At 33.9% G+C, this 26,159-nt stretch overlaps 1 protein-coding gene across 1 annotated transcript in view; it reads right to left on the reverse strand.

Moving 5' to 3' along the window:
* Positions 1-26,159, reverse strand: part of LOC149803047 (serine/threonine-protein kinase SMG1-like) — a 257,744-nt gene that overhangs the window by 74,474 nt on the left and 157,111 nt on the right. Inside the window, exon 47 of the mRNA XM_089952603.1 lies at positions 243-520. Coding sequence (XP_089808729.1) covers positions 243-520 — 278 coding nt within the window. The remainder of the gene's footprint in view (positions 1-242; positions 521-26,159) is intronic.

Raw genomic sequence — 26,159 nt, forward strand, 5'->3', positions numbered from 1 at the left:
CATGAAATGTTTAATATTTTCATAGAATGGTAGACAGCATGACATGCTTCAAAGGATAAATCATCAAAACTTGAATGTCTTCATTGACAAAAATGGGAAACAATCCACTCACTGTAATTCTGATTTAGTGACACTCAAAATTACTTCTACACACATCTTAAATATAAAGGTATTGCATTTCTGACAGTTGTCAAAAGATTATGTAATTGAAGAAAAAGACTTTATAATCAAGGACAAAAAACCTGTTTTGTTGCCATGCAACCCTCATCTCTGCCACTCTAATGGAAAACATGCTGAGAGTTATCTCCCTTTCAAGATCCCGTTTGTTCTGCCTCATATCCACAGAATTGTTCATGGTGGACAGCCCACCTCCATAAAATGCACCAGTGTAACCTCCTTCATTTCCTGTGGTCCAGTCTACCAGAGGATCATACACAAAGGCTTCAAGCAGGGTAAGTAGAGTTTCACGTCCTTTTCTCATGGTCTTGATCACTTGTTCACTTGCAATCCTGAAAGTGCCCTGAAATTAAATTTACACTATATTTATGTTATTTTCATTGTTACATAATTACAATGCTATAATGCTGACACATTGTGATCTGTGTATTCCTGCCCTGAAACTGATGATTAAATCTGTAGCACAGCTCTCCATTCTCTTCATTATAACTGCATTCCCAATAAAATGCCTACCGTTAAGGACCCAACACTAAAATTAAAAAACTGTACGTTAATCTGTCTATCAAATGGGAGCCCATCCAGGTTGAAGCACAAGAGACCCATGTGGGCATGAGATTGGTGAGAAAAGTCCATCCAGAATAGTTGAATCTGATATTATCAGCTGAGCCCCTAAAGGAGATAAAAAAACTTTTCCTCTCCTTCCTTCTCCCTTTGAGCAGTTGATAAATATAAACTAAGTGTCCTAACTGTGGCAAAAAAGTATATCTTGATCATCCACAGCTTAAATGCAACTAAAAGTGGGGATTTCAGACTGGAATAAAAATAATGATGGAAAATGGTTTTTGCAAGGAAACCAAATTATAATTCCCAATGAGCATAAAAATCTCTTCACAATTCAAAATGCACATAGTTGGCTTCTCCAAGATGATGCAGCTGAAAGAATAAAAATGGTTTTAAGCATGAGATTTTCAAAAGAAGTCTCACCCAAAGGTTAAACAAGGTGTTTTTCACAGTGCCCAGAAAACAAACGATAGGCTCAATCTGAGTGTCAAAAAGCAAGATATTGATCTCTTTAGCTCAAAGTATTTAATAAGATCCAGTAGCTGAGGACCTACACGAATGGATTGATCTTTGGAATATTTAAGTGTGTTCAAAAGGGAAGTACCATAACCTTTGACTGTAGAGGTTGAACAAGATCTCTTCTCAAGAGGAAGAGAAGAAAATCAACTAATGCAGCAAGAGTGGGTCAGCAGGGATTAATGTGTTTTGGTACCAGTCACAGAATATTTTCCACTTTGCATCATAGACCTTAAATGTAGAGTACCTCTGTGTTGTGCAAAATGGTTGTCCTACTGTGGCAATACCCCTGGTTTGTTTATCAAAAGGTTGAGGAGGTCCTTGAAATATGACCTTTGAGGATGCAGAGGTGTAATCAGGATGATCTATGCAATGGATGTTCTGATCTTTGCAGTACTTGTGGAATCAAACTGAAGGGTGGGAATGTGTAAGACAAAATCGATTGCAGTTCAGGTTGAAAATGTCCATTGCTCAGGCTGTTTGGTCTGGGACTGAGAGACATAAAATGGAAGCTTGTTGTTGAGTTTGTTGCAAACAAGTCTGCTACAGGAGTCTCCCACAGAATGAACAAAGACTGACTCTTTATGTAGAGACCATTCTGTTAGGATTACCCTGCCTGTTTGAGTAGCATAATTGAGGATGTTTTGGCCCACTGGCCCAAAGGGTCACTACGTTTAGATCTACGAAAGCCATTTTCATGAAAAGAAGTGAAAATAATTTGACCATTTGTTAACGTAAAGACATTAGCTTGTTCCTCTCCTTGTTTGATTAAATCGTGAAATAAAATATTCATGAAGTACTACGTGTGGCGGTGCGGGTACCTTAGCAATCTGCTGATCCATGTATTGTTTCATCTCACTATTGCTTGTTACAATAGAGTCTTTGATAAATGCAACCGACATGCCACTGTCTCTGATTCTGTCATTATCAGTGAACAGGCTTTCTACCATAAAGTCGCCTTTCAACTTGACAATAATATCTTGAATGTCCACGTTTGATATTTTCAGTTTGCCAGTTTGATCTTCAAAAATCCCAAGCTTGCCTGGATCAACACCAACTTACGCTGGACAGTCCCCACAGGGTAATATGCTCCCATGTATGTGTAATACCCCAGTAAATAATGCCAACAAGACTTTATCCCCTGACACTGGTCATTTGAGGACACACGGTACTAATTATACAGAAGAACTGTGAACCAGTCTAGAAATGGGTGAAGAAATAATAGAGTATTTACAGGTTTGGTGGTCCATAATTGGTTAATAATGAAAATTAAAATTTTAGGAAAAATATCTTTTGAGAGCTTATCCTATATGTAATGTAAAAAAAATATTGACAAATTTCTACTGATGCAATTTTAGCATTTTTACAGGCTTGACTCAGGAGTACTCAATACTGAAAGTAGCACCTGATTCATTTGGTGCAGAATCAATAACACGTGTTTCATGCACACGTATGTAAACAAATTGCCGCGGGTCATATGGTGTTCTCCACACATAAGCTTGCACCAAGGTTAGATGTGCACGAAAAATTATAGGTGTCATTATCAGCACCCATAAATTTTAAGTTATTGAGTTTTGAATATGACAGTGTTTCCATATGTTTACCATTGGAGTGGAATTAGTACCGTGAGTCCTATATGCGACCTATACCATAATAGGAGCTTGTTGTTTTCATGGTTACCACGTGCATCCAGGGTATCAATTTGGTGGTTTTTACATATGACAATCATAATGGAGTCTTTTTATCATGGTTTGCATGTGATTTTGGAGTAAAATTCTATACAAAAGACAGATGGGGATGGTTTTATACACTGGAGAGTGGAAGCAGATAGCTCAGGCCATAGGGAAAAGAGCATAGTATGGCCTGATGGCAGAATTTCATATGATGGTACCCATAGATTGGCCTGTATGGTTGAATACCATTTAACACATGCAATAATTCCCCAAAGTGGGGTGGGGTGGGGTAGATTTTATATGTAAGCCACTTATGTCACAATCACCTATGTATCAGTACTGATCATTTAACTTTAGAGACACACTCAGCAGATCAAAGCAAAGAACATTGTAAAAATAAGGACTGTGCACAAAACTGCACATGCTGCATTGCCTCAACCTGTAAATTGAATTATTATATGTCGAGTCACATTGAATATCAATTATACCGGTCTTATTTCTTATCCTAGAATTAAACTCCTTGACACCTATTCTATGTTCAGCACGTTTCTCATATTGGTACATTACATTTTTGGGCAAACAGTATTGGAACTTTTCTGCATTCCTTTTGTTGAGGGAGCAGGGAGGGACATTTTCACTTAAAATAATAGTTTTCAACCCTTCATTCCCAATATAAGTCTGCAAAAGTCCTATCTGTATTGCATTCTTTACACAGGCAGTTTTTCTTCCCCAACCTCCCTTCATACAGTTGAAACATTCTTGATGTATAACTGCATGGTGAACATACTGCTCTCTCCCACCAAACCAGATCTCTTTTTTCTTCATGTACCAAGTCCCATGATAGAAAACCTTTATACTCAGGGTGTTGCAACTTGTGGTCTCAGAACACGTTATTCCAAATCTCAGCATTTCATTACTGCGTGCACTAAGTGATATGTGTTTTGTTCACCATATATGTTGTTGTGAATAAATGAAAACAAGCTTCATGTCAGAAATATGGTTTCATATTTGAAACAAAAGCTATTTATTAAACCTACATTGCTCTGTTCTTACCATCAAGTAATAGTAAGGAATCATTTAGCTGTAAATTAGAGCTTGCTATTTGGTTTGCCAAATCAAGGTGTATTACCTCCCTTTTGACTGTAATTGAGTGATTGCAATGTTTGCTTTGTTTCTCTTTTGTTCAATAATGTATGCATTTTTTCAGCTTTATATTAAAAAGTAAGTAATTTAACACTGCTTATAGTGGAAAGTAGCCACAGTAATGATTTTGAGACTTTTTCTTAACTTTTTATGAGCTTTGGGTAAATGTAGGTATATATTTATGTATTAGACAACTTCAATATGCAATTCAATTCTATTACTTAAATTTAACAAGTGGTGTATTCAGTGACAATTTTTATCAGTGTCTGCATATTGCATAGAGACATGAACTTGTCTTGGCATAGCAAAGTTTTTCACACATTTCTCCACCTCCAGCATACTTAATAGCTTGAGTCATAACAGTTTGTGCATACACTTTCTGTCTCCAACATCAATGTCAGCATTATAGGAACTTTGGATAGCTTTTTCAAATTTGTCTCTTGTTGTCCTTATGTAACATACCTCATGTTGATGTGTTATTTAGGTTGATACACATTTCCCCCCCCCCCCTTGTTGTGGGGAACATTACCAGGCTTGAAGAAATTACTGTCTATTCTTTGCTTATTCACCTGTCCCCATAGTTTTATACTAAAAAGTAGCACTATGTTATTTAATTATTCAGTATAATAAAGCTTATGGAACTCTTCTTTGGCTTTTATACCTTTTTATTAACATTTGGGGGTCATGAATCACATGTGATGATAGTTTAAATAAGTTTGGAATGTCAGCATCTCTTGATGCTTCATGGGTGTGTGTATTTGTTTTAGTCACAAAAGGGCAATGGCCTCTTATCATTTTGACCTGTCATGTGGCACACTTATTTGTTTTGTTTGATTGATGTGAATAGGGATGCACTGTATCTTATTTCTGTGAGAGTCAGCAAGAAAAGAAATGCAATTTTGAAATTTAAAACATTTAAAACTTGTCTTATAGCCAGTGAGAGATGAAAATACAGTGCGTCATGTAATTTGATACCCTGTGATGTCATACTTGCTGATGTCAGCATGCTTGTGTTTCTTTTGTGTAGCATGCATGCCATAGAAAGATAACATGAAGATACAAAGGCAGAAAACAATTATTTTAATAACAAGAATAAGCCATTAATAAGTACAATACAACACAGCAACATGTAATGCAGATGCAATTTAACTATAGATATTGGTATCACATAAAATGCTATTGCACTATTATCCATGCACAAGCATGGCCAATTCTTTCTTACAATTATGCTCTAATATCAAGGAGTAAAATACAACTTTTTCAAAAAAAATTAAATCTGGTTATAGGACACACGGTACTAATTATACAGAAGAACTGTGAACCAGTCTAGAAATGGGTGAAGAAATAATAGAGTATTTACAGGTTTGGTGGTCCATAATTGGTTAATAATGAAAATTAAAATTTTAGGAAAAATATCTTTTGAGAGCTTATCCTATATGTAATGTAAAAAAAATATTGACAAATTTCTACTGATGCAATTTTAGCATTTTTACAGGCTTGACTCAGGAGTACTCAATACTGAAAGTAGCACCTGATTCATTTGGTGCAGAATCAATAACACGTGTTTCATGCACACGTATGTAAACAAATTGCCGCGGGTCATATGGTGTTCTCCACACATAAGCTTGCACCAAGGTTAGATGTGCACGAAAAATTATAGGTGTCATTATCAGCACCCATAAATTTTAAGTTATTGAGTTTTGAATATGACAGTGTTTCCACATGTTTACCATTGGAGTGGAATTAGTACCGTGAGTCCTTGATGAAGGTAATAAGTTAATAAGCTGCAGAACAACTAAATAAGCTGGCTGAAGAAAAGATTATGTCTGCAATTCAGACAGATAAAATTTCTATCCAAAGCAGACACACCCAAAACCATTACAGGTACTAATTCAGTTCCTACAGTAAACCTATGCAAACACCATGATATTAAAAAATCAATAACTTTAAAGATTTGAGTGCTCATGATCAAACTTATATTTATCAGTATAGATGCATCCTGGATGACAGCTTCTGTGCAGAGAAAACCATATGAGCTGCGGAATTTTCTTGATCTACTTGTGTTTGAAAAATGAGTTGTCAATTCTAAACCAAAGAATGGGTGCTAATTTCAGTAATGATTGTTTCAAAGTCAAGTCTGTTAAAGTACTTAAATTCCATCAATAAAACAATGTCTTTATTTTTTTCTTCTAAATTACAACTAGGACAGGCTGTCAAAAGATACTTTTTATTAAAATGTAACTTTCATGTCAACTAACCCTGGCCAGCCAAACCCATATACAGGAACTCTCTGATTTATGTAATACGTTTTAGAGTTAGAAGAATTTTATCTTACTCTACTAACCTTTTTTTTCCAAAACTTAAGTACAGTTACCACAGAATTCTACATCACTTTTATTTACCAAAAATATGTAGTCTGATTCTAACCATGTTGAACGATGTAACATACATAGCTGTCATGTGATGCTTGCTTTCATTCTCATGTTATAGTTGCTGCATACTTACATAATTCTCATAATATTTTGGAAGTTTTTTAAAAATAATTATTGATTTTGATGGCTTTAATCATGTGTGAAAAGCCAAAATGATCTAAAACTTTTCTGTCAAGTCTGACCTGGTTTACTTAAGAAATAATTTTAAATGCAGAGAAACTGGCAGCATCCCAAAACTTAGATCAATGACAGTCAAACTTCCTAATTCCAAAATTAAAGAAAGAATTATTTAAAAAGAGTTTTTAATATTCTGGGGCCATTATAACAGAAATAATATCCCACAGAAATCAAAGAATCTTCCAGCGTATCAGCTTTTCACCATGGGCATAATAATTGGATGAAATATGAATCTTAATACCACATCAAATATCCACCTCCTCTGCTACATTGTTTGTTATGCAAGAGTTTAACTGTGACTAGTGAACACTGACATTAACTTCATCTGTTGCGAGTTTACAATTTACATGTAAAGTTAACTATTCTGGGTCTGTAATTTCTATGTATATGACAAATGTATGTGAATTTGTATGTCTGAGTTGAGTAGTGACTGACATATATCTTTGAGGGCCTCAAGGTAGATTAGTAGTTTTGTATCTAAATGTGTGTGTTACCCTCAATAAATAAAGCAAATATTATTATTATTACATTTAGAAACATGTAATGTGATTCATCAGAACTATAAAAGGAGATAATGACATGTCTTCTTTAAAGGCCAGTTGTTTTTGGTGTGAATTGGGACAATATTCCATTTACAAAACTCAGTGTTTACTTTATCTCAAATATGATACAAATTCAAGTAATATGATCAAATTCTGACTTTTTTACCTTCCATCTAGCATGACAAAAATAATATTCACTATAAAATAATCACTTCCTTCATGTACAAAAAAACCCAACCACCAATTACTGAACTATGAAACTGCAATTTTTATTGAACCACAAAAAATGTGAGAATGACATCCTACGGAGATGGTCAATAGTAAATTTCCTGACTTCAACAAAATACAGATGTTATCAATAGCTGACCATAATCTGATAGTGACTACCGCTAATTCCAACCCATGTCTATGTCCTCTGATTTATTAGCTCATTATTTTAATATAACCCGTACAATTCTACGTATTGATTAGATGGCACAAGTTAAACAAGATACTTAACACAAGAAGAGTGTGTCCAATTTTAGCCATAACAAAGCAGCACTGTTAATACACATTCACAAACTCCAGTACTCAACTGATCAAAAAGAATGACCAGCACTGTTAATATCTATCCACAATTTTTCTTCTTCTCTAGACCTCAGCTGATCAAAATGAATTACAAATTAATGTTACTATATCTTTATTTCATTCTCTTGTTAATCCTGCCACCCAAATAATCCTCAAGTAACAAAACTAGTCAAGAAACCATGGTGCACATAAGGAATTGTGCAGAGGTTTCAACCAATCAACACTTTCAACATGCAAATAGTGTGATGAAGACTTGCTTTATTTTATTTTGCCATTTTGGAATGGACATCTCACAGTGTGAATAACCATACCCGCAAGAAGACTGTCTTTCATTATCTGATAACTGCTGGGTTATGGGGTTATTTAAGTAAAGTTTAAGGAAAAGAGGTTCAAAGGGTCTGACATTACATGATATGGGGGGGGGGGGAGAGGGAGGAAGGGAAAAACAGAGGGGGAGAGATTCTTGTTTCCTATATGTTACTAAAACAAGACAAATGACAAACAGGTGGTGCTCACTTTATGCCTATTTGATTTACACTTTTCCATTTTAATGCCATTTATAATGAAGAAATAACATTAAATATGCACCACTGTGCTTGTTTTTATGCCACTGCTTGTGTCATGTGCTGTGACTAGCATGCAGCTCATAAATGTATTGTATGTATCAAATTGTTTGAAAATTATGCATAAATAATTTTTACTTGAAAACTGGGAGGTACAAATTGAATCATAATCTCCTGAATGGTTGCAAATAATATTGGCTACAAAGACCTTATGTAGTAGAGACGCAATATTGACAGGGAAACAAAATGACAATAACTTCATAAGAACTGGACCTAACCAGATTAAACCTCTAAAAGGCACATCTACATGTAATAAGACAAGTCACCCACTAAATGGCATTCAATTATGTGTAAGGGCTGCAGAGCTTTTTCAATATAAGAAGTATCAATGGGTTGACTGATGGCAGATGAACAGACAGAAGAAGTGTCTGATTTTAAACAGATTGCCTACTTTTGCTGCTGACTGTTATAAAATGTTTCACATGGCAACTTTATCTTGTGTAAGAATCTCCTAATAATGTTCATCATAAACCTATTCTTAATGTTTATATCGATCAAAATTAGAACAAGTAAAAGCTTTCACATTATCTTAAATTTTATTTCCAAAAAATTGCTTTTACCAGTATCTGTTTCTCTTCTTCACATTTAAATCCGAACAATATAGTAATATATAATTTTATGGAACCTACACTGTATAACTGCTTCTAAGTCCAATGGCAAATTGCAGTCCCAGAGTTGCTATAGTATAATTTGCCAACATATCTGCATCTTGGCAGATTGTTATGAGTGATTAACAGAACTAAAAACACAGTCCTTGATTTTCCTGTGCATTATACAACAGCTTAAGTGGGTCTATTTTGTTTGTAGTTGGACTTAACATATAAGTGAGCATATATGGTAAGTTGAAGTAACTAACAAGGATTTTCAACTGCATCAAAAATTTTAAAAGATTAAACTACGATATTTATATTTATTCATCTCAAACAGGTTGTTTCTAAACAATTTCTTTTCAACTTACTATATGTGTATCTGAGGTACAAGGAACATTTTTCCAAGGAGATATAAAAATGTAAACTGCTGAACTTGAAATTCCAAGAAAGACAAGAAAGGAACTATCACATGCAGCATAGAATGATAGTGGTGAATGGTGCTAATCACATGATGATCAGTCAAGGATATAAACAATGATTTCAGTGGTCAAAATGACCAAGACTAACCACAACTCAAGAATGTTGAGTTGTCATTTCGAATTTTCAATGGCTTTTGTTACGAGTTGGAGAAAAACTCAGATATATGGTACATATCGAGAATTATGATGAAATAAAAATGGACCAATGTAGGCAGCCAGTATTTATGATCAGAAGGCTGAAAGTAGGTCACTACAAGCAAATTCAGACTGCACCATGTGACTTCAAAAGCATGCCTGACTCGTGCAGCAGTATTTTCTGCCAGGAAACTATCATCAATGATGGTTGATTTTTTTAAATGGAACTTTGAGCACAATACTGGAAGCCACGTGCCTTTTACAAAGATGCATGGAGGCAGCAGACTTGGGCTGGTATGGATGGGTATCAAACTTTCGACTCTTGGATTAAAAGTTCAATAGTCAATGAACTAAGCAAAAATGGCTCCAGGCATTAGTGAGAAATTCTGAAGTAGTTTTTGCACAAAAAGTATTAATAAAAGACAATGCCACTCAATTGTGCATAAAGATGAAGCAGTAACATTAATATTGTACTCTGGTAAACTTACTGCAAATACCTTATCCTCCAGATTTATTTTCTTCCATGCATACTGTTCTTCTGATCCACTATGTATATGAATTCCAATATCAAGGATTATAGGAGCTGATAAATGTTGAGGTATTTTTGTGGCAAAGCTAGATTCTGTCTGTAAGGTCTACATCCTCATCAAATTAAGAAGTGACAATTTCTGCAGTTGCGATATTAAAACAACTACTGGATCAGTAAATAAAACTCCTGACTGCCAAAATACTGTGTATTGGAGATCTGTGACATTTAATTGTATGCCCCTGTCTGTAAAAAAGTCATTTTTATGCACCAGCATACATCTTAGTCAATTATACTTCGATCAGTCCAAATCAAAGTCACATTATGTTCTTGGATGCTGTGATATCATTCAAAAGATGTCATGTCCTTGTGAATGTGAAGAATCTTTGTCAAGTTCAAATCTGTTTGATATGTTACAATAAACACAAATTAACAGCTAATAAAATCATTTATCTCTCATGTATTCTTTAACGAAGAAAATAAAAATGGCAAAGAGGCAAAGAGTTTAAGAATTTGGAGTAGACTTGCATAAAGCTGAAAGACAAAATGCACAAGTTTCAATACGTATATAAGTATGCAAGGTAAAGAAGTAAAACACCTGAATGACAAACCAAGCTGTCAATTATGTAAGATCTGATACTACTGTGTTCTGTAAGAACTCCCCTCCCAAACCCATCCTTAACTAATTTGTTTTTCTACGTAATTTTACACTTTTCAGAAATGTATATTCAAGATACAAAAAAGTAATAGATAAGGACAGACTAAGGCAGATGAGATTCTTCTGTTTCAGACGTATTAGAATGACCACGAAATGAACAGCACAGCAGTTTCTTGAAGGCATATCTATAGTCACGATTTTTCCATGCATATATAAATGGGTTAACTGCTGAATTTGTAATTCCAAGAAAGACAAGAAAGGAACCAACATATTCCAATTCTGGTCTAAATATGTGATACTGTATAATCTGAATTATGCTAAAAGGCAGCCATGCTATTGAGAACATCAAGACAACTATGGCCAGTATATTGACCATTTTTGTTGCATATCGGAAGTTCAAACTGTTTCTTGCTCTCTCATTAGGATGTTCAGAATGAATCTGCCTAAGATGCTTTCGAGAAATGAAGGCAATTCTTAGATAAACAATAAACATAACAGATGAAAATGCTACCAAATGAAGCGACATAGCTAATCTAAAGTTCTTGTCCATAACTAGACCATACAGACAAAACAGCCCCAGCCCCCAGCTGTTGATGCCAAAAGAAGGCAAGAAGGAGATTAAAGCACTATAAACCCATGCAACTGCAATCAGAATATATGCTGTATAATCCTTCATTAAATGTGGGTACATGAAAGGATGTACAATGGCAATGTATCTGTCCAGCACTGTCCAGAGCAATGAAAACAGGGATGCATTTACCACAAAGATGATGACTTCAAACCTCAAAAGGCACAAATTTTTATCCAACTGCATGCTGGGATAGAAAAAAAAGGCAACTTGAAATGGTAGTGACAATCCCATGACAAGGTCTGCTATGGCTAGATTTGCTACAAACTTGCCAGTGACATCTTGTAGGATGTGAAACAGCATCACTGCTAATAAAACTAACATATTTCCTGACACAATTACCAACATCATAACAATCTGAAAAGTAACAATCAATTGAGCCATCAAAGTCAAATTATCACTTTGCAGTATGAAGGGCCCAGCAGACACTGCAATTGTTATATTTCCCATTGTTATGTTTTCCATATTGAAACTTCCTGTCCTTCTCTAAACCTCACAGGAAACTGAATATATTAATCAGTATTTAATCAATTTTGGTACTTCCATCTGCTGGAAAATTCCCCGAATTTATTCAGATATCCACCACTGCCATTAAGTTGTTGACAACTGGGAAAACTTTTTTTTTAAACGTCAAAAGATGACATTAGAATTATTGCTGATAAAACATCAATAATAATCTGCTCTGCACACTTCTGTAAGGAATATTTATGCTGTCAAACTGTATAAAATCGTGGACACAGGATTCATTATCTTCACAAAGTTGTCAACATGCCGATCATTAGATGTTCCATATTGTTGAACCTCACTACAGCATGGCTGTCAATTTTGTCCATTAAAATTTACACACAGCACATGAAAGAATTTCTGTTAACTGAGGCAGTTTGCAAGTCCTGCACAGATTAATGTTGTGATAATCATCACCCAAATGAATATGACACTTGTGAAGTACAACATAAGCCTTTTGGGGGAAAGTTTTGCTTCCAGTAGTATCATAGATTAATAACTGACTGTAATCTAGTCCCAGACAGAAGAAATCTAAAATCCTGTCAATCATATGTTGAAACACCTGTCAATCACACATGGCAACACCCTCTTGTCCTGAGTTATGTTAGATGAGAAGGCTTCGGCAGGAAATAATGAGCAGAAACAATTTGCTCTACACAGCAAAATTTAGAAAAACAAAATCTAACTCTAGTTATTATCTCATAAATAAAGAGAAGGTAACAACAACCATATTTTGTATTGGCTCATACCATTAGGGTAAATGACACTGTTTACCTGTTAAACAGCATCAGAATGTACATGAGATTAAATGATTTGCCTCTAGTTAGCTATATAAGCAAACAATTCTGCTTTTGAGCTTGGAATAGTTAAAATGTTTTTGAAAAAACCCATAACTGACATTGATTCTTTCACTAGTTTAGATGATTACTGAAACATGCATGGACAATGATGTATTCTGCTTCTAGAAATAACGAGTAAATGCCACATTTCATTCAGTGGAAATAAAACTTCCTTGTTCCACTGCCAACATAATGACCCATTAATTATGACTGATGTCACAATTTTCTACACTGTCATCAACTGATACATGATTGTATATATGACACTTCAGCACAATAGTGGCTATATGGTGCCAACTAAAGGTAAAGTTTTTAAAAAATGTAAATAGAGACTGCACGAAAGTTAAGGAAAATAAACCCTTCCATATAAGTGTAAACATCAAGTCCAACAAGATAAAATACAAAACATAATGCCTATCAAATAAAAGATATTACTAAAATGATAAAATCCTTATAGGATATGGTTCAACTGATATAAGGCATTTGTTTCGAACTGAGGTGTGAACTGCTCTCTTCATGCTAGCTCAACTTTAAAAAGTCTCAAAAGTACATCACAACCAAGTGTTATGACCCTGTGGTCTTGAACTAAGTAACAGAAAGAAGCAAATCCAAAATTATTCAAATTCAACAAACAATTTATTTCCTAAGAATGCAAACTGAAAATTCAAAGACACAGTATTGTGAATTAAATAAAAAATAATCCTAAATGTTCTATCACATGTCCAAAGTGTAAAATGTTCTGAATGAATTCCAAGCCATGAATGTGCTAATGTACAGTCTTGATGTCTCACATTGATATAAATCCAGAATGTCTTTGAAGCAATTCAAAATAATCTCAAATTAGTAGTTTACTCCAAAAAGTTAATGAGCACTTTGTAATTCTAATAATAATTTAAATAAATGATTCCTCTCAAAATTAGTTTGTGATTTGGATTTTTTAATGTAGCTTGAACAATTTTAGCCATATTGCTACAATGTCTGCAGTGTAGCAGTTTATAGTGATGTCTAGCAATGGGGCATTATGTCCCACCCAGTCACATTATCCTAAGACCATGACAAGTTATATTTTAACATACTAAAACCTCTTATCATATATTTCAAAAAGACTGATACAAACAAGAATTCATAATTTGTTTATAACATCCTCGATGAACATACTGTCACCTGACCTATAATGCAACATTATTTTCTGGAAAACTTCACTAACTTGCAAGCAAGGTCAGGTTTTGAACTTAAATTTTTAGTAAAGAACATGATAAATATCAGGCAGACACAACCCTCAGCCATGATAAAAGTCAGTTTCACAAAAACTCTACCCTCAGTCAAGGAAAAAGGTCAAGCACAAAATATAATGTACATAAAATGTATATAATATACATAAAATGAACATAACACAAGATACACATTTCTATTTGAATAAAACATGGATAAGATGACTTTGGCTACATATATCCAAATTTTATTTAAAAGAAAAGCATCTGGATACTATGATACCCTATCTGTCTGACCAGGCATCCATCTGTGTATCTGTCCATTACCATCTCCTGAATGGTAATCCTTGACTAGATTTCATATCTTTTTTATGACCACTGACAATGGAAGATATTCTTGCTGAATGTACTGACTTCCACCTTGTGAGACTGATGTCTTTTTTATTTTATTTTCCTTTTAATGAACCCAATTAAAAAGGATGATAATGATGTACCAACTGACAAAATCTTCCATGTTTAAAAAAATTCCAGTTATTTAACAAAATCTGAACTTATAGTTTAAAGATTTTACTTTGTTTAGAACTTTATCTTTCATTTTATATACCTTTTACAGATTTTTCTCATCTTAGACTTTTATCTTGCATGACTTAACATTTACATTTATCTGGAATAGTTTATATACTGGAAGTTTTTGTAATTTTAATCATTACATTTTTAGAACGTAACTTTTACACAGCACTATTTAGTCAGTATTGTGCTGATGTGATATTACACCCTACACACACATGCATACATCACTCCCTCGATAGCTCACACCCTGATAACTCGTGAACCCAATTATAACGCAGGGTCAAGCGTGGATCCCAATTTTTAAACCAGAAAATACCAAAACATGTATCCCTTTTTGTTGAAGTTGAAGAAAATCGCGATCAAAATTGTTAACAGAAACTGATATATCACTTGTTTTATCATTGAAAACGGTAGATAGGACCTGGACATTTTAATCAACATGATGAAATATCAACTTTAAATTATTTTTTTTACATTTTCTTTCGAATGACATTCTTAGTACACCATAATTAATGATACTCAAGGAAATTTTGATCGATGAAAATGTCACTTATGCCTAATGGAGGCAGTACCCTGATAAATAAATACCAATTAAATAACTTTCTGTATCATTTAAAATTTGTGTTCTAGTTATCTTTTGTTTTTTTTCAAGTGTAATCATCATAAATGCAATGTGTCCTCTTGCAATTAAATGTAAAATGTGTCAATCTACCATAACAGCTATATCCGCAAGCATTTCTCTGAGAACCTAATTAAGTGCTGACCATGTTTTGATACCAGACTAGCAGAAACATTTGTTGTATTGTTGCACAAAATAAAAAGCAGGCATCCTTTCTATTATCACGTTAATTACATCTTTTGAATCAAATAAAGGAGGTAGAATAAACAAAAAAGTTAAAAGGCATAAAAATCCTACATGCTTAAGAACCAGCAGCTCCAGTCATATGTCGGGTAACTCATTTCAGTTGATCAATCTAACACTGTTATAAATGTTATTGTCTATGTATTCAATTAAATTACCTTAAATTACAATACTCAATCATAACTGTGATTAACGATAGCAAGGAACCAAGCAAAATGAGTACTTCATAAAATAAAGAGCTTTGTTTGACAGATATTGACCAAAACAAGTATCAGAGAATTCCTGAATTCACACGTAAAGATATCCTCAAGGATGATAAGACGTTTCACTGTTGCTTGCAACGAAATCATGACATCAGTATTTTACTAACTGAACATTTCATAAATTGAGTTTCGACAAAGATGATTGTCTCACGAAGTTAGTCTGGTTCACTGCTTTGTACATTATTTGTTTCAGAAAAACTATTAAACACCCCTACAGGAACCAGACTAATGAACAAAAACAAAAAGACACTAGGTAATACACGAATGTTTTCGTGTACCATGTTGGTTGTTGAAACCAGTTGGAATCATGTTATCAATCTTTTAGATGTTGGACATTTTGAAAATAAATGTGATTTATACAGAACAAGGAACAACTTCATCAGAAAAAGCACCTTATTGACAATTATTCTCGACATGATTATCAAACAAGAATTGTCATTAAACAGCCCAGTTCCCCACCCAACCCCAACCGGTGGTTCTCTGAATGTCTTTGTCTAGCGGATTTTTGGGTTGTCCCAGTAACTCGTGCCCTTGCTTATAGTACAGTCTATGTTTTTGGACCACAATGTGCATGAGTTATTAAGGGAAAGGTGTACTTGGTCATGATTTACAAAGATGCATGAAAATAGCATGTTAGTACTTATCTTACATAAAAAATAATAGCCATCCAAATATATTGTTACAGAATTGAAAGAAATGTTACAACAATATATTACAAATATAGGTAAATTATAAAATTATAATTATTTTCATGAATGCTGCTTTGTCACTGCAATTTCCAATTTAGTTATAAATATCAATAATATGGTCTGGATTATGCTGATGATACTTTAAATTATAATTATTACTTATAATTCATCTGTATTTACCTTCTGAAGATTAATCTACACAACAGAGAGAGAGAGAGAGAGAGTGTGTGTGTGTGTGTGTGTGTGTGTGTGTGATTTGGATTTTTCAACGTAGCTTTAACATTTTTTCAGTCATATCGCTACGATGTCTGCAGTGTGACAGTTTATAGTGATGTCTAGCACTGGGGCATCATGCCACAGACAAATAGCATAATGTCCCACCCAGTCACATTATCCTGACACCAGGTTGACCAGTCCTAAGACTAACCTCTTAATGCTGCGTGCCAAGTGAGGCAGCTGTTAGTACCATTTTTGTAAGTCTTTGGTATGACTCAGCGAGGGATTGAACCCACGACCTCCCACATCCAAGGCGTATGCTCTAATTAATATGACAACGGAGCAGGGTGGGGGGAAGAGAGAGAGAGAGAGAGAGAGCATTTGAAATTACTTGGCAGCATCAGTGTTTTTTCTTTATTGTAATAACAAGATTTATCAAAAAATGTTTAAAAAGTTTCAAAAATTGTTTTTGTTTCTTTTTAAAAAGACATTTGAAAAACTGTTATAACAACTTTAATATATAACCTGGTCATCTACAAAAGAATACAAACACCACCTGCAGATCAGGGTTTATGCTGTTTATTCTACTGATTACTCCTAATAAGCTGTACAGACCCAAATCTGCTGGTGCATTATACAACAGAAGGTCTAAGTTTGTGCAGTTGGGGTCTACTTATAAGCAAGTATATACCACAGAAAGCTAATGCAGGCACAAGGAATTAACTCTTCGTGCATGTGCATACATATGAAGAAAACCATCACATTGTTCATAATATCACCACTGTGTGCTTATTACGATGGGCTAAAACATCACATAATTTATCCAAATAATAATTTCTTAGGCATACAATGCTAGCACTGTCAAATACAGTAAGCATTTTGTCAACTGACTGCCATCATATATCAGCATATGATATATGATATGTGATATATATCATATATCATATGCTGATATATGATGGATCAGCATTCAGGAACAAATTTGAAAGACCTGGATGCCAGAATGCTCGTTGTAAAATCATGTACAAATTGGTTTAGTAGTCTTTAAGTTGAAAAATATGGATGCCACACAATGGACAATGGGTCATACCATGTACTCAATTGGCCTTACAACCACGTGATCTAAAAAAAATAATATAAAAAATCCTTTTTGAAAGCTTCTTAATTGAGTTGACATATAAAAGAAACTTTCATCTCACAGAATGGAAGTCAATACAATTGACAAGAATGTTCTGAACCATTACTGGACATGCAATTTTTATGTCTGCACTCTGGTTCAAGTTATTCCTTCAGAAGGTAAACATTGGCTGAGTCCTGTATCGATGTACCACGATAACACTTCATGTCTACAATTTGTTCTCTAAAAGGGGTGACACTCTCAAATAATGGATTTGATATGCCATGAAATTTGCCACATAGATCAAATATGCAGGTTAATATACTTTTGAAAATATTTAAAAGACTGGTTACATACACTTATTGCAGGAGAAATACTGTAAAGTTCTTTTAAAGTTTCTATTTATGAAAGTATCTAATGGAGAAACTAACTTTAATTATATCCTTAATGCCAGTATTAACAGTGTCTATTATAGTAATAAGATGAGCATACAGTGACATCAAAGTTGCCTTTTATACCAGCTTTTCAGTTGATTAGCGATGAAACAATCAAATGATAATAAAGTTCTTTCTCCTGATTACACAATAAAATATCCTAGTAACTATTTATTGGCTTATTGTACATGTGGATGCTTTGAATTTGATAGTTTATATACTTTTTTGAGAATCATCACTTTTATGCAAGCTATTAATCAACATTAACAGACAAAAGCAAATGTAACAAAATTGCTAGTATCAATTTCAAAGGCTTGTACAAATGTGTCCTTTTCAAAGCTAATTCACAACCTAAACACCTAAATTACTTTTGTCTACAAATGACTTGCAACTTATGCAAATGATACTTATCACTTGTATCAAGCACACTGCCATTGATTGATGACCCTACATTTTAAAATATATACACTTAACATTTCTAACATTTTAAAAAAATCAACTTATATGATTATCTATCTATTTATTCAGTTTTAACATGATACATTAAAACAAAGTTAAGTGTAACTTTTCATTTTGATTCAAACATTATGATTCCTTATTCAGATGAGATCAATTACAGCACTGTGAATGTCATTATTTTATGGGTATAGATGTTTATTGTTTAGCCTAGGGATCTCAAAACATAGGCTGCATGCGGACCACCAAGCCCTATCCTGTGGCTCGCAAAATGGTTGGTGTCACAAAGTGTCATGAGAGAAAACAAAGGTGCATTTTTGCTAGCCAAGGTTCCAATAATCCTATCTACACTTTGGCATATTGTGCAGATATTTCTGTGCTTCGGGTCTGTGGATTTCTTTGGATGCAGCGGTGAGCCACCACATCCAATCAAAATTAAGCTGTTCAAATTTGAACACTGCTCCTACAAGATCGAGAGAAGGGGAGCACACAACTTGAATGGACTGATAAATAAGCACTTTTCCAGTGCAGGTCCATGTTTGCACAAATACCTTTCACTCAAATAGACCTATAATGGCTTTTCTCTGGTACATAGTCATACTTTCGATGTTAAACTTACAAAGTATCCATTATAGGTCAACTGCCACCACCGCTTACGGCCAATGTACAATGTGCCATGCTACTGGTTAGTTGGAATAACATACTAAGGGAGGCAACACATGAATTCCAATAGATGTCACCAGGACAAAGCACCGATATAGCTGTTCGATCTGCCAAGGTGTAGATAGGATTATCGGAACCTTGGCTAGCAAAGATAACAAAGATGGTGCTGCCCTTGGGCCATTGAAAATGTCTTCATGTGGCCCTCAGGGTGGTATGAGTATGAGACCCTGGTTTAGCCAAATCTCATTTTTGTTAGTACTCATTATGGATTTGACTCAGTTTGGAGCTTTACTTACTTCACAGCTGGATTATTTTGCATTGGGTCATTAAAACAGTGGTTTGGATCAATCACTGAATGGCACATTAAATGCCTGCCCAATATTTAATAGACCTCTATGCAGATAACTTAAATTTTGGGCAGAATCCATTTTTCTTCTTTCAGACAGTGACTGATGTTTCACCTTTTGACCCCAAATCAACAGGTTTATTTCTTATCATAAGTGCAAGCAATACACAAAGTTTGACCAAGGTATGCTACACAGAACTAATATTATTGTGAGGAGACCAATTTTATTCTTTCCATCACTGACCCTGGCATTTCACTTTTTGACCCCAAAACCAATAGGTTTCTTTCTCACCTCAAGTGCTAGCCATAAAATGAAGTGAAAAATAAGAGGATAAAATTTGCATTTTCCTTTCTTTACGATTTATTAATTAACAAGTTAGTGGTCATTTCTTCATCAAGTCCTTGCATAGTAAATTAGAACATTCTAAACTTCTCTTAACAATGAACTCTCTTGTTTTTACTGATGCTGAAGGAAAAATTCATTTGTCTTATTATTGCCCTAAAACAGTGTAAAGGAAATTAAAGTAATGCAGAATGAGGTATATTTACTCTGAATTAACATCCATGCACAACATTTCTCAACTTGTTTAGCATGTTGCATATTCTCAGTTATCAAGATACTGATGTGTACTGGTATCTAAGAGGCAAATAAAAGAACGCTGGCTGGTTTTCTTTTCTTTAACTTTTAACACTGTAAACTCCTATGCAATCTAATGCATGTTAAATAACCACTGCATTAAATGGGTTGTGTTCAAAGGTTTACCATCCATTACCCTAAACAATCAATTTCCAACATCAAATGCAATATCATTATGTTGTATCAAAATCAGAAGCTCAAAGCAACTATTCTGTAAAATATGTACATAAAGAAAATTGATATAAACCTCTTATTATGCCACTACAACATCAATGGAGAGGGCAACAGTGTTGTCCATCCATCTTGTTTCCCCAATACAATAACAACACATACATCACATATACTTTTTTGCTCATTAATTCTTTTTAAGGATTTCATGGACTGCAACTAAATTCCACATAAGGCTTAGAATTTAAGTTATGTTCAATTCTGACCAGTTATACATTTGTAGCCAAATTTGTTTGGAGTTATGGCCCCATTCTGACCTAGCCCTTCCCTTATGTTATATTGGCAAGGGTTGGGGTGGGATGGTGGTAGTGGTGGTGGTGAATGAAGTTCATTTCTAGTCTTAATCACTAAACACATTTTATAACTAGCTAGAGCACAACTGATATTCTGGTATAAAAGATGATGTTAGTAACGGCAAATTTTACAGTGAAAATGACCATTAATTTACACAATGGCTAAAATATTCACAAAGTAGTTGATTCACTATTGGCATGTGAACTCCATAATCAGTGGTTTGAGGTAAGCAAGCATATTAAAACAGAAAAAAACTTTCAAAAACAATGAAAGAGAACAAATCTAATTAACATTTAATGGAGAAATGACATTAGCTAATTCATTCACATGGTGGAGTGATCAAATAAAATATAGACTAATTAAATAAATACTGTTTTGGGTTGTTAAATCATATTTATTAAACATTTTTTAAACAATCCTAGTTGAGTTTAATCAACAAAATTAATGGAATAGCAGGCATGCATTAACCCTTTATTGTGCATCAAGTTGGCAAAGGTTTTTCCATTAAGTCAGTAATCTGATATCCCTATTTCTTATATAATAATTTTCTTTATAATGGGAAATTTGATGTGGACACTGGATGAGTGCAGGGCATACTTTATTTCATCATGCTGGGTATGAAATGGTTCGCTGCCATGACAACCAAATCCTGCCAAGAATTTTTAAATATCATGATCAAATTACATATTTTTCCATGTTCTTTTAAAATGAGCTTTCTACGTTCTTGCCAAACCAACCATACTTGGAACTTTCTCAATTATGTCTGAGAAAACACAGATTTTCTTATCACTTGGCTTAGATTGTCCATGTTCCACGTAATATAGGCATAAATAGGAGTTTAGTTTTCAGAAGTGTCAAGACTGAACACTTCAAGCCAATAAAAATCAAGCTGTATATTCTCTTTTTGTATGTTTCTTTAATATACCCAAATGATCTTAAGCATTTCAAACAGGGTGGTCCAACATTGTCAACACCGTAGTTCACATGAACAAAAATGTAAAGTACGTGGACCATACATAATATATATTATAGTAATTATACTATAATTATAGAACTACTTTCTGTATTAGCATGAGCCTAAAAAAAAACAACCTGTGGACCTGTAGTTAGACCACTTTCATTTAAAATATTTAAAAAAAAAGGATTTGGCCTAAAATTAAATTTGTTGAAATTTATACCAATTAATTTTGTTCCTATGGTAACAGTAAAACATTCAGCAATAATATTAATATATCTCCATATACAAAACTTCCTGCTGTGTTGAAAAGAAGCCGAAGAATGACAAACAATTTATAAAATGCATGAAGATAAAAGTAGCATAATTAGTCTTGTACATATTTATTCACATATATACACATGAATGTACTTAGGTACTGCATTATTTTTATCCAGATGAGTAGATGATATCATGATGACCACATACAATGAACCAAGCACTTGTATCCTATGATCAACATAATTTTTTTGAGAATCTGAAAAATCTACTTTAAAATGTGTTACAAGGTCTTCCTGTTGATACAAACTTTAAATCAGGGGAATTATTGTACTTAATCATGGATTTGGTTTATCACACCATGGAGGCAAACAAATATTTTTGGCAGATACTTAAGTTTACTAACAGAATCAAATTCAAACTCATGAAACAATCATCAAAATCCATGTGTGCTCATCTTTCAAATGTGTTGTTCATTCTTCAAAACAAATAACAAGATTCATCTCTAGCTTTTGCTCTACAGGAGAAATGTACTAACTTAACCCAACACATTTTAAGTGTTCCATTCCAATGGATCTTTCTGTATGCAGTAAATCTGACACAGGATGCTCTCGTACTTAAAATTTTCTGGATAAAGCTTAGAATGCAGGTATACTAAGGCTGACAGAAAACAGTACAAGTTCTAAAATCCCATCAACAACACTAATACATATGCATATACAATGAATAATTAAAAAGTAATGTGCAATAAAAGTTTTAAATTTAAAAATATTATTTCATATTAACTTGTAAAAAAATAAACTCCTTTTTGGCAACATGACTGAAACATTGGATCAATAATTATTTTCCAGCAGGTATGAAGACTATCATAGAAAATGCGTTTCTGTTGTTTTTTTAAAACATTTTTAACGTGTCTGAGACCATAACCAGAAAGGAACTAATCATATACTCTTTGGACTTTTGGAGATCCCATAAAAACAAAGAAACAAACATCAGTTGTAAAAACAAAGAAAGAACTTGACTTTCATCAGCAACTTCAGTGAATGTTTGCATTTCAAGATCAGATGAACATGGTAACCATCAATTTGTCTGATATTAAATATGGCAAGTACAGTAAAACCTGTTATGAGCAACGTATGCAATGAGCAACCAACTCTCATTTCTGACCACAATTGTAATGCACAGATCGATTTATTATATAAATGCTCCATCTTGAGTGACCACCTGCTGAATGCGACCAGCAACTGCAATGTCTTGGCAAAATATGCATTACGAACGACCGCATCATAAAAATGGGGATAAACTCCACCGACCCTTATTATATTTAATCCCTGTAACAATGACCGCTTATACCATTCTAAAAAAAAAAGAAAGTATCTGAAATTTTGTAGGTATGCTTATAGTGTTTTATAGTTTCTACTGGAAATGAGACCAAAGTACATGTAGAATATTCCCACACTTAGCCTGTTCCCTGCCTTACTGTAGATTGAGCCCGTATGTCATAGTAGGACCCAGTATCCCTATGAACAACCATATCGTGAGAACATAGACACCGCTGACCTATATTTAACCATTTGTAACAACGACTGCTTGAGTAGTAATGATAGTTCTGATAAAAAACAAACATAAAAAAATACAATTTAAAAAAAAATCAATTAAAAAAAGGATTGTGACTACTGGTGACAGATGCTACAGTCTGTAAACCAGCTCAATGTACATGTCAAAAATTGCCGTTGTGGTGCCGAAATTGACATAGTAGTCATGTATACTGTTTGTCTTTAGAGATAATCCATATTGCCTGGGGGTGAATAAGGTTTTTGTCAATTAAGCCAACAAGAGAGAATTGTTTGCAGGATTTGATTGATAATGTTAAAGATGTTTGTTGTTTTCTTCCCCTGATGTTACAGTGATTACATCTCAATCACAAAGGTGTCATTTATTCAAGTTGTTTCGACCAGGTTACACACATTATAGAGTTAATCCATTTATGTCCTTTTATGACTTTTGTTTCTGTTGTTGTTGTTGTTGTAGGGTTTAACGCCATTTTTCAGCACACGGTAGGCTATATATGGCGGCCAGTATTAATGGTGGAGGAAGAACCTGGGAAAACCCCTGGAAAGAACCACTGACCCACGAGAAGCTACTGGCAAGCTTTCTCACATACCCACATGGGCTGAATCCAAGACTTGAACCCATGCTGACAGAGGTGAGATGGCAATGATCCGTAACGGAGAGCGCTTTAGACCACTTGGCCACTCGGGGCCCAACTTTTGTCTCTGAGTAAATGATTCTGTTTCTGGACGAGATAATTGTTTCTTTTTATTTCATTAACTGTTAGATATGCAATGCACATGTATAGATTTTTCATATTTTCACAAAGCCCAGTCAAAACTGTCTTTACAGCTGAGATTACAACTGAGCACTAATAATGTTAACACCTAGAACTTTAATGACAGTGGGCAAACCTCTAACTAAAAAGAGACAAATTTTAATGCTGGAGAAAATAATTACTGTAACTGAAAGTAGTGAAAAAGAGTACACCACTTGCAAAACAGCAGTTTCAATGTAGGTAAAACAAATTTAGGGTCTTATAAAGGAAAAGGAGTAAATCAGAAATGATTTCATGTGCACATACATGTGATCTTCAATGTAAATGTGATTTCATGTTTGATGATAGAAGTACAATGTATACCTTTATTGGTATATAATTTTGTTTTCAGATGAATGAATACAATATTTTAGCAAGAACTATTAATTTAGAATAGAAATATATGTAGTGTTTGTGGTTATTGTTCTTTATATTGTTCTGAAACTGGACCTTGGAAACAGGTCTTTTTGTACAAACCTGTTACGAGAGACCACCTGTCTTCAGAGACATTTTTTTGTTGGCTGAAAGGGGTGGTCTCTCATAACAGGTTTTACTGTATACAAATATTCAATGGAGGTATAACAAGTTGTGACAAATAAGAAAACTAATTATTAAAAGTACCAGAAAATTTTTCATTTTAGGTTCCAGATTTGCCGTGTTAGTATCGTATTATCCTTCCATGATTTAACTATTGTTTCCCAATTAATTATTTATGATAAATTGCAGTTTTTTCTTTCTGAAAGTATTTTATAAAATTTCATCAAACAAGTTTTTTTTTAATTCTGCTCAACTGTTTTTAAAATTAATAATGGAGAACAAATTAGAAAATAATAGGTCTTGCAGGATGATAATAAAAGTTGTTAGTATTTTTTTTAAATCATGGTCATAGATTCATATATTCTTTTGTAACACAAACCATGCATTGTGCCTCAAATCAGTGGGGTGAGGGACTGATGTAATGTCTATAGTACAGATCCTGAGGCAATCATTCAGGGCTTTTCACATGTTCAGGAGATAACTTTCATTGTCTTGTGTTTTTAGACCATAGATGTTTAAATACATGGGAAAAACCTAATGACCAAACAAGCTTGGTTGGCAACACATCTATTGATTGTCCAAGAAAGAAACAATGTAGTTACCTTTGAATTAAGCTCATTGGTAACATCTTTATTGATTGTCTGACAAAGAAATAATCTGTAAACTAGACCATGTGACCACTTAAATTTACTTTAAGTTCTTTCTTTTGTACTATAATGGATTTAAAAAAACAAAGACAAAATTATATCTGAAAATTCCTATGATTGATGTCCAGTTGCTTGGAGAATGTGCCAGTCTCTGACCTACCATGCATGTCCAGCAAATACACATATATTGATAGAAAAGACAAAAAACACCCAACTTAAGTTACATAAAAATAAAACTGCATAAAAATCAAATTTCAGATGGGTGTGCAAGAGGGCACCTATTACAACACTTATACTATGGTACAAGTATTCTGAAACCAAAGAACATATTTTTGGTAAAAAGAAATTAGGAAGTAATCCTTTCAGAAATAAAGAACAAACTTACACCCATACATGTATTCCATATTAAATAAAACATTATAACGTATGAAATTAATAGAATATAGCACAGGACAATATAGGAAGACCTGCAAGAAAGGACAGAGGGTAGAGCATTTAAAGTCAAATGTGCAAAAGCAATCCCTTTATTTTTTCCAGCAGGGTGGCTAAATCTTATAGATGACATCTTGAAGGAATTCTGAACAAAAAAGTCATGTATGATGAGCTGCTATGTAAAGATTTAATTTAAAAAAATGTCA

This window comes from Sinohyriopsis cumingii, chromosome 3 (genome assembly GCF_028554795.1).
Source record: "Sinohyriopsis cumingii isolate HCF-2022 chromosome 3, ASM2855479v2, whole genome shotgun sequence".
Taxonomy (NCBI): domain Eukaryota; kingdom Metazoa; phylum Mollusca; class Bivalvia; order Unionida; family Unionidae; genus Sinohyriopsis; species Sinohyriopsis cumingii.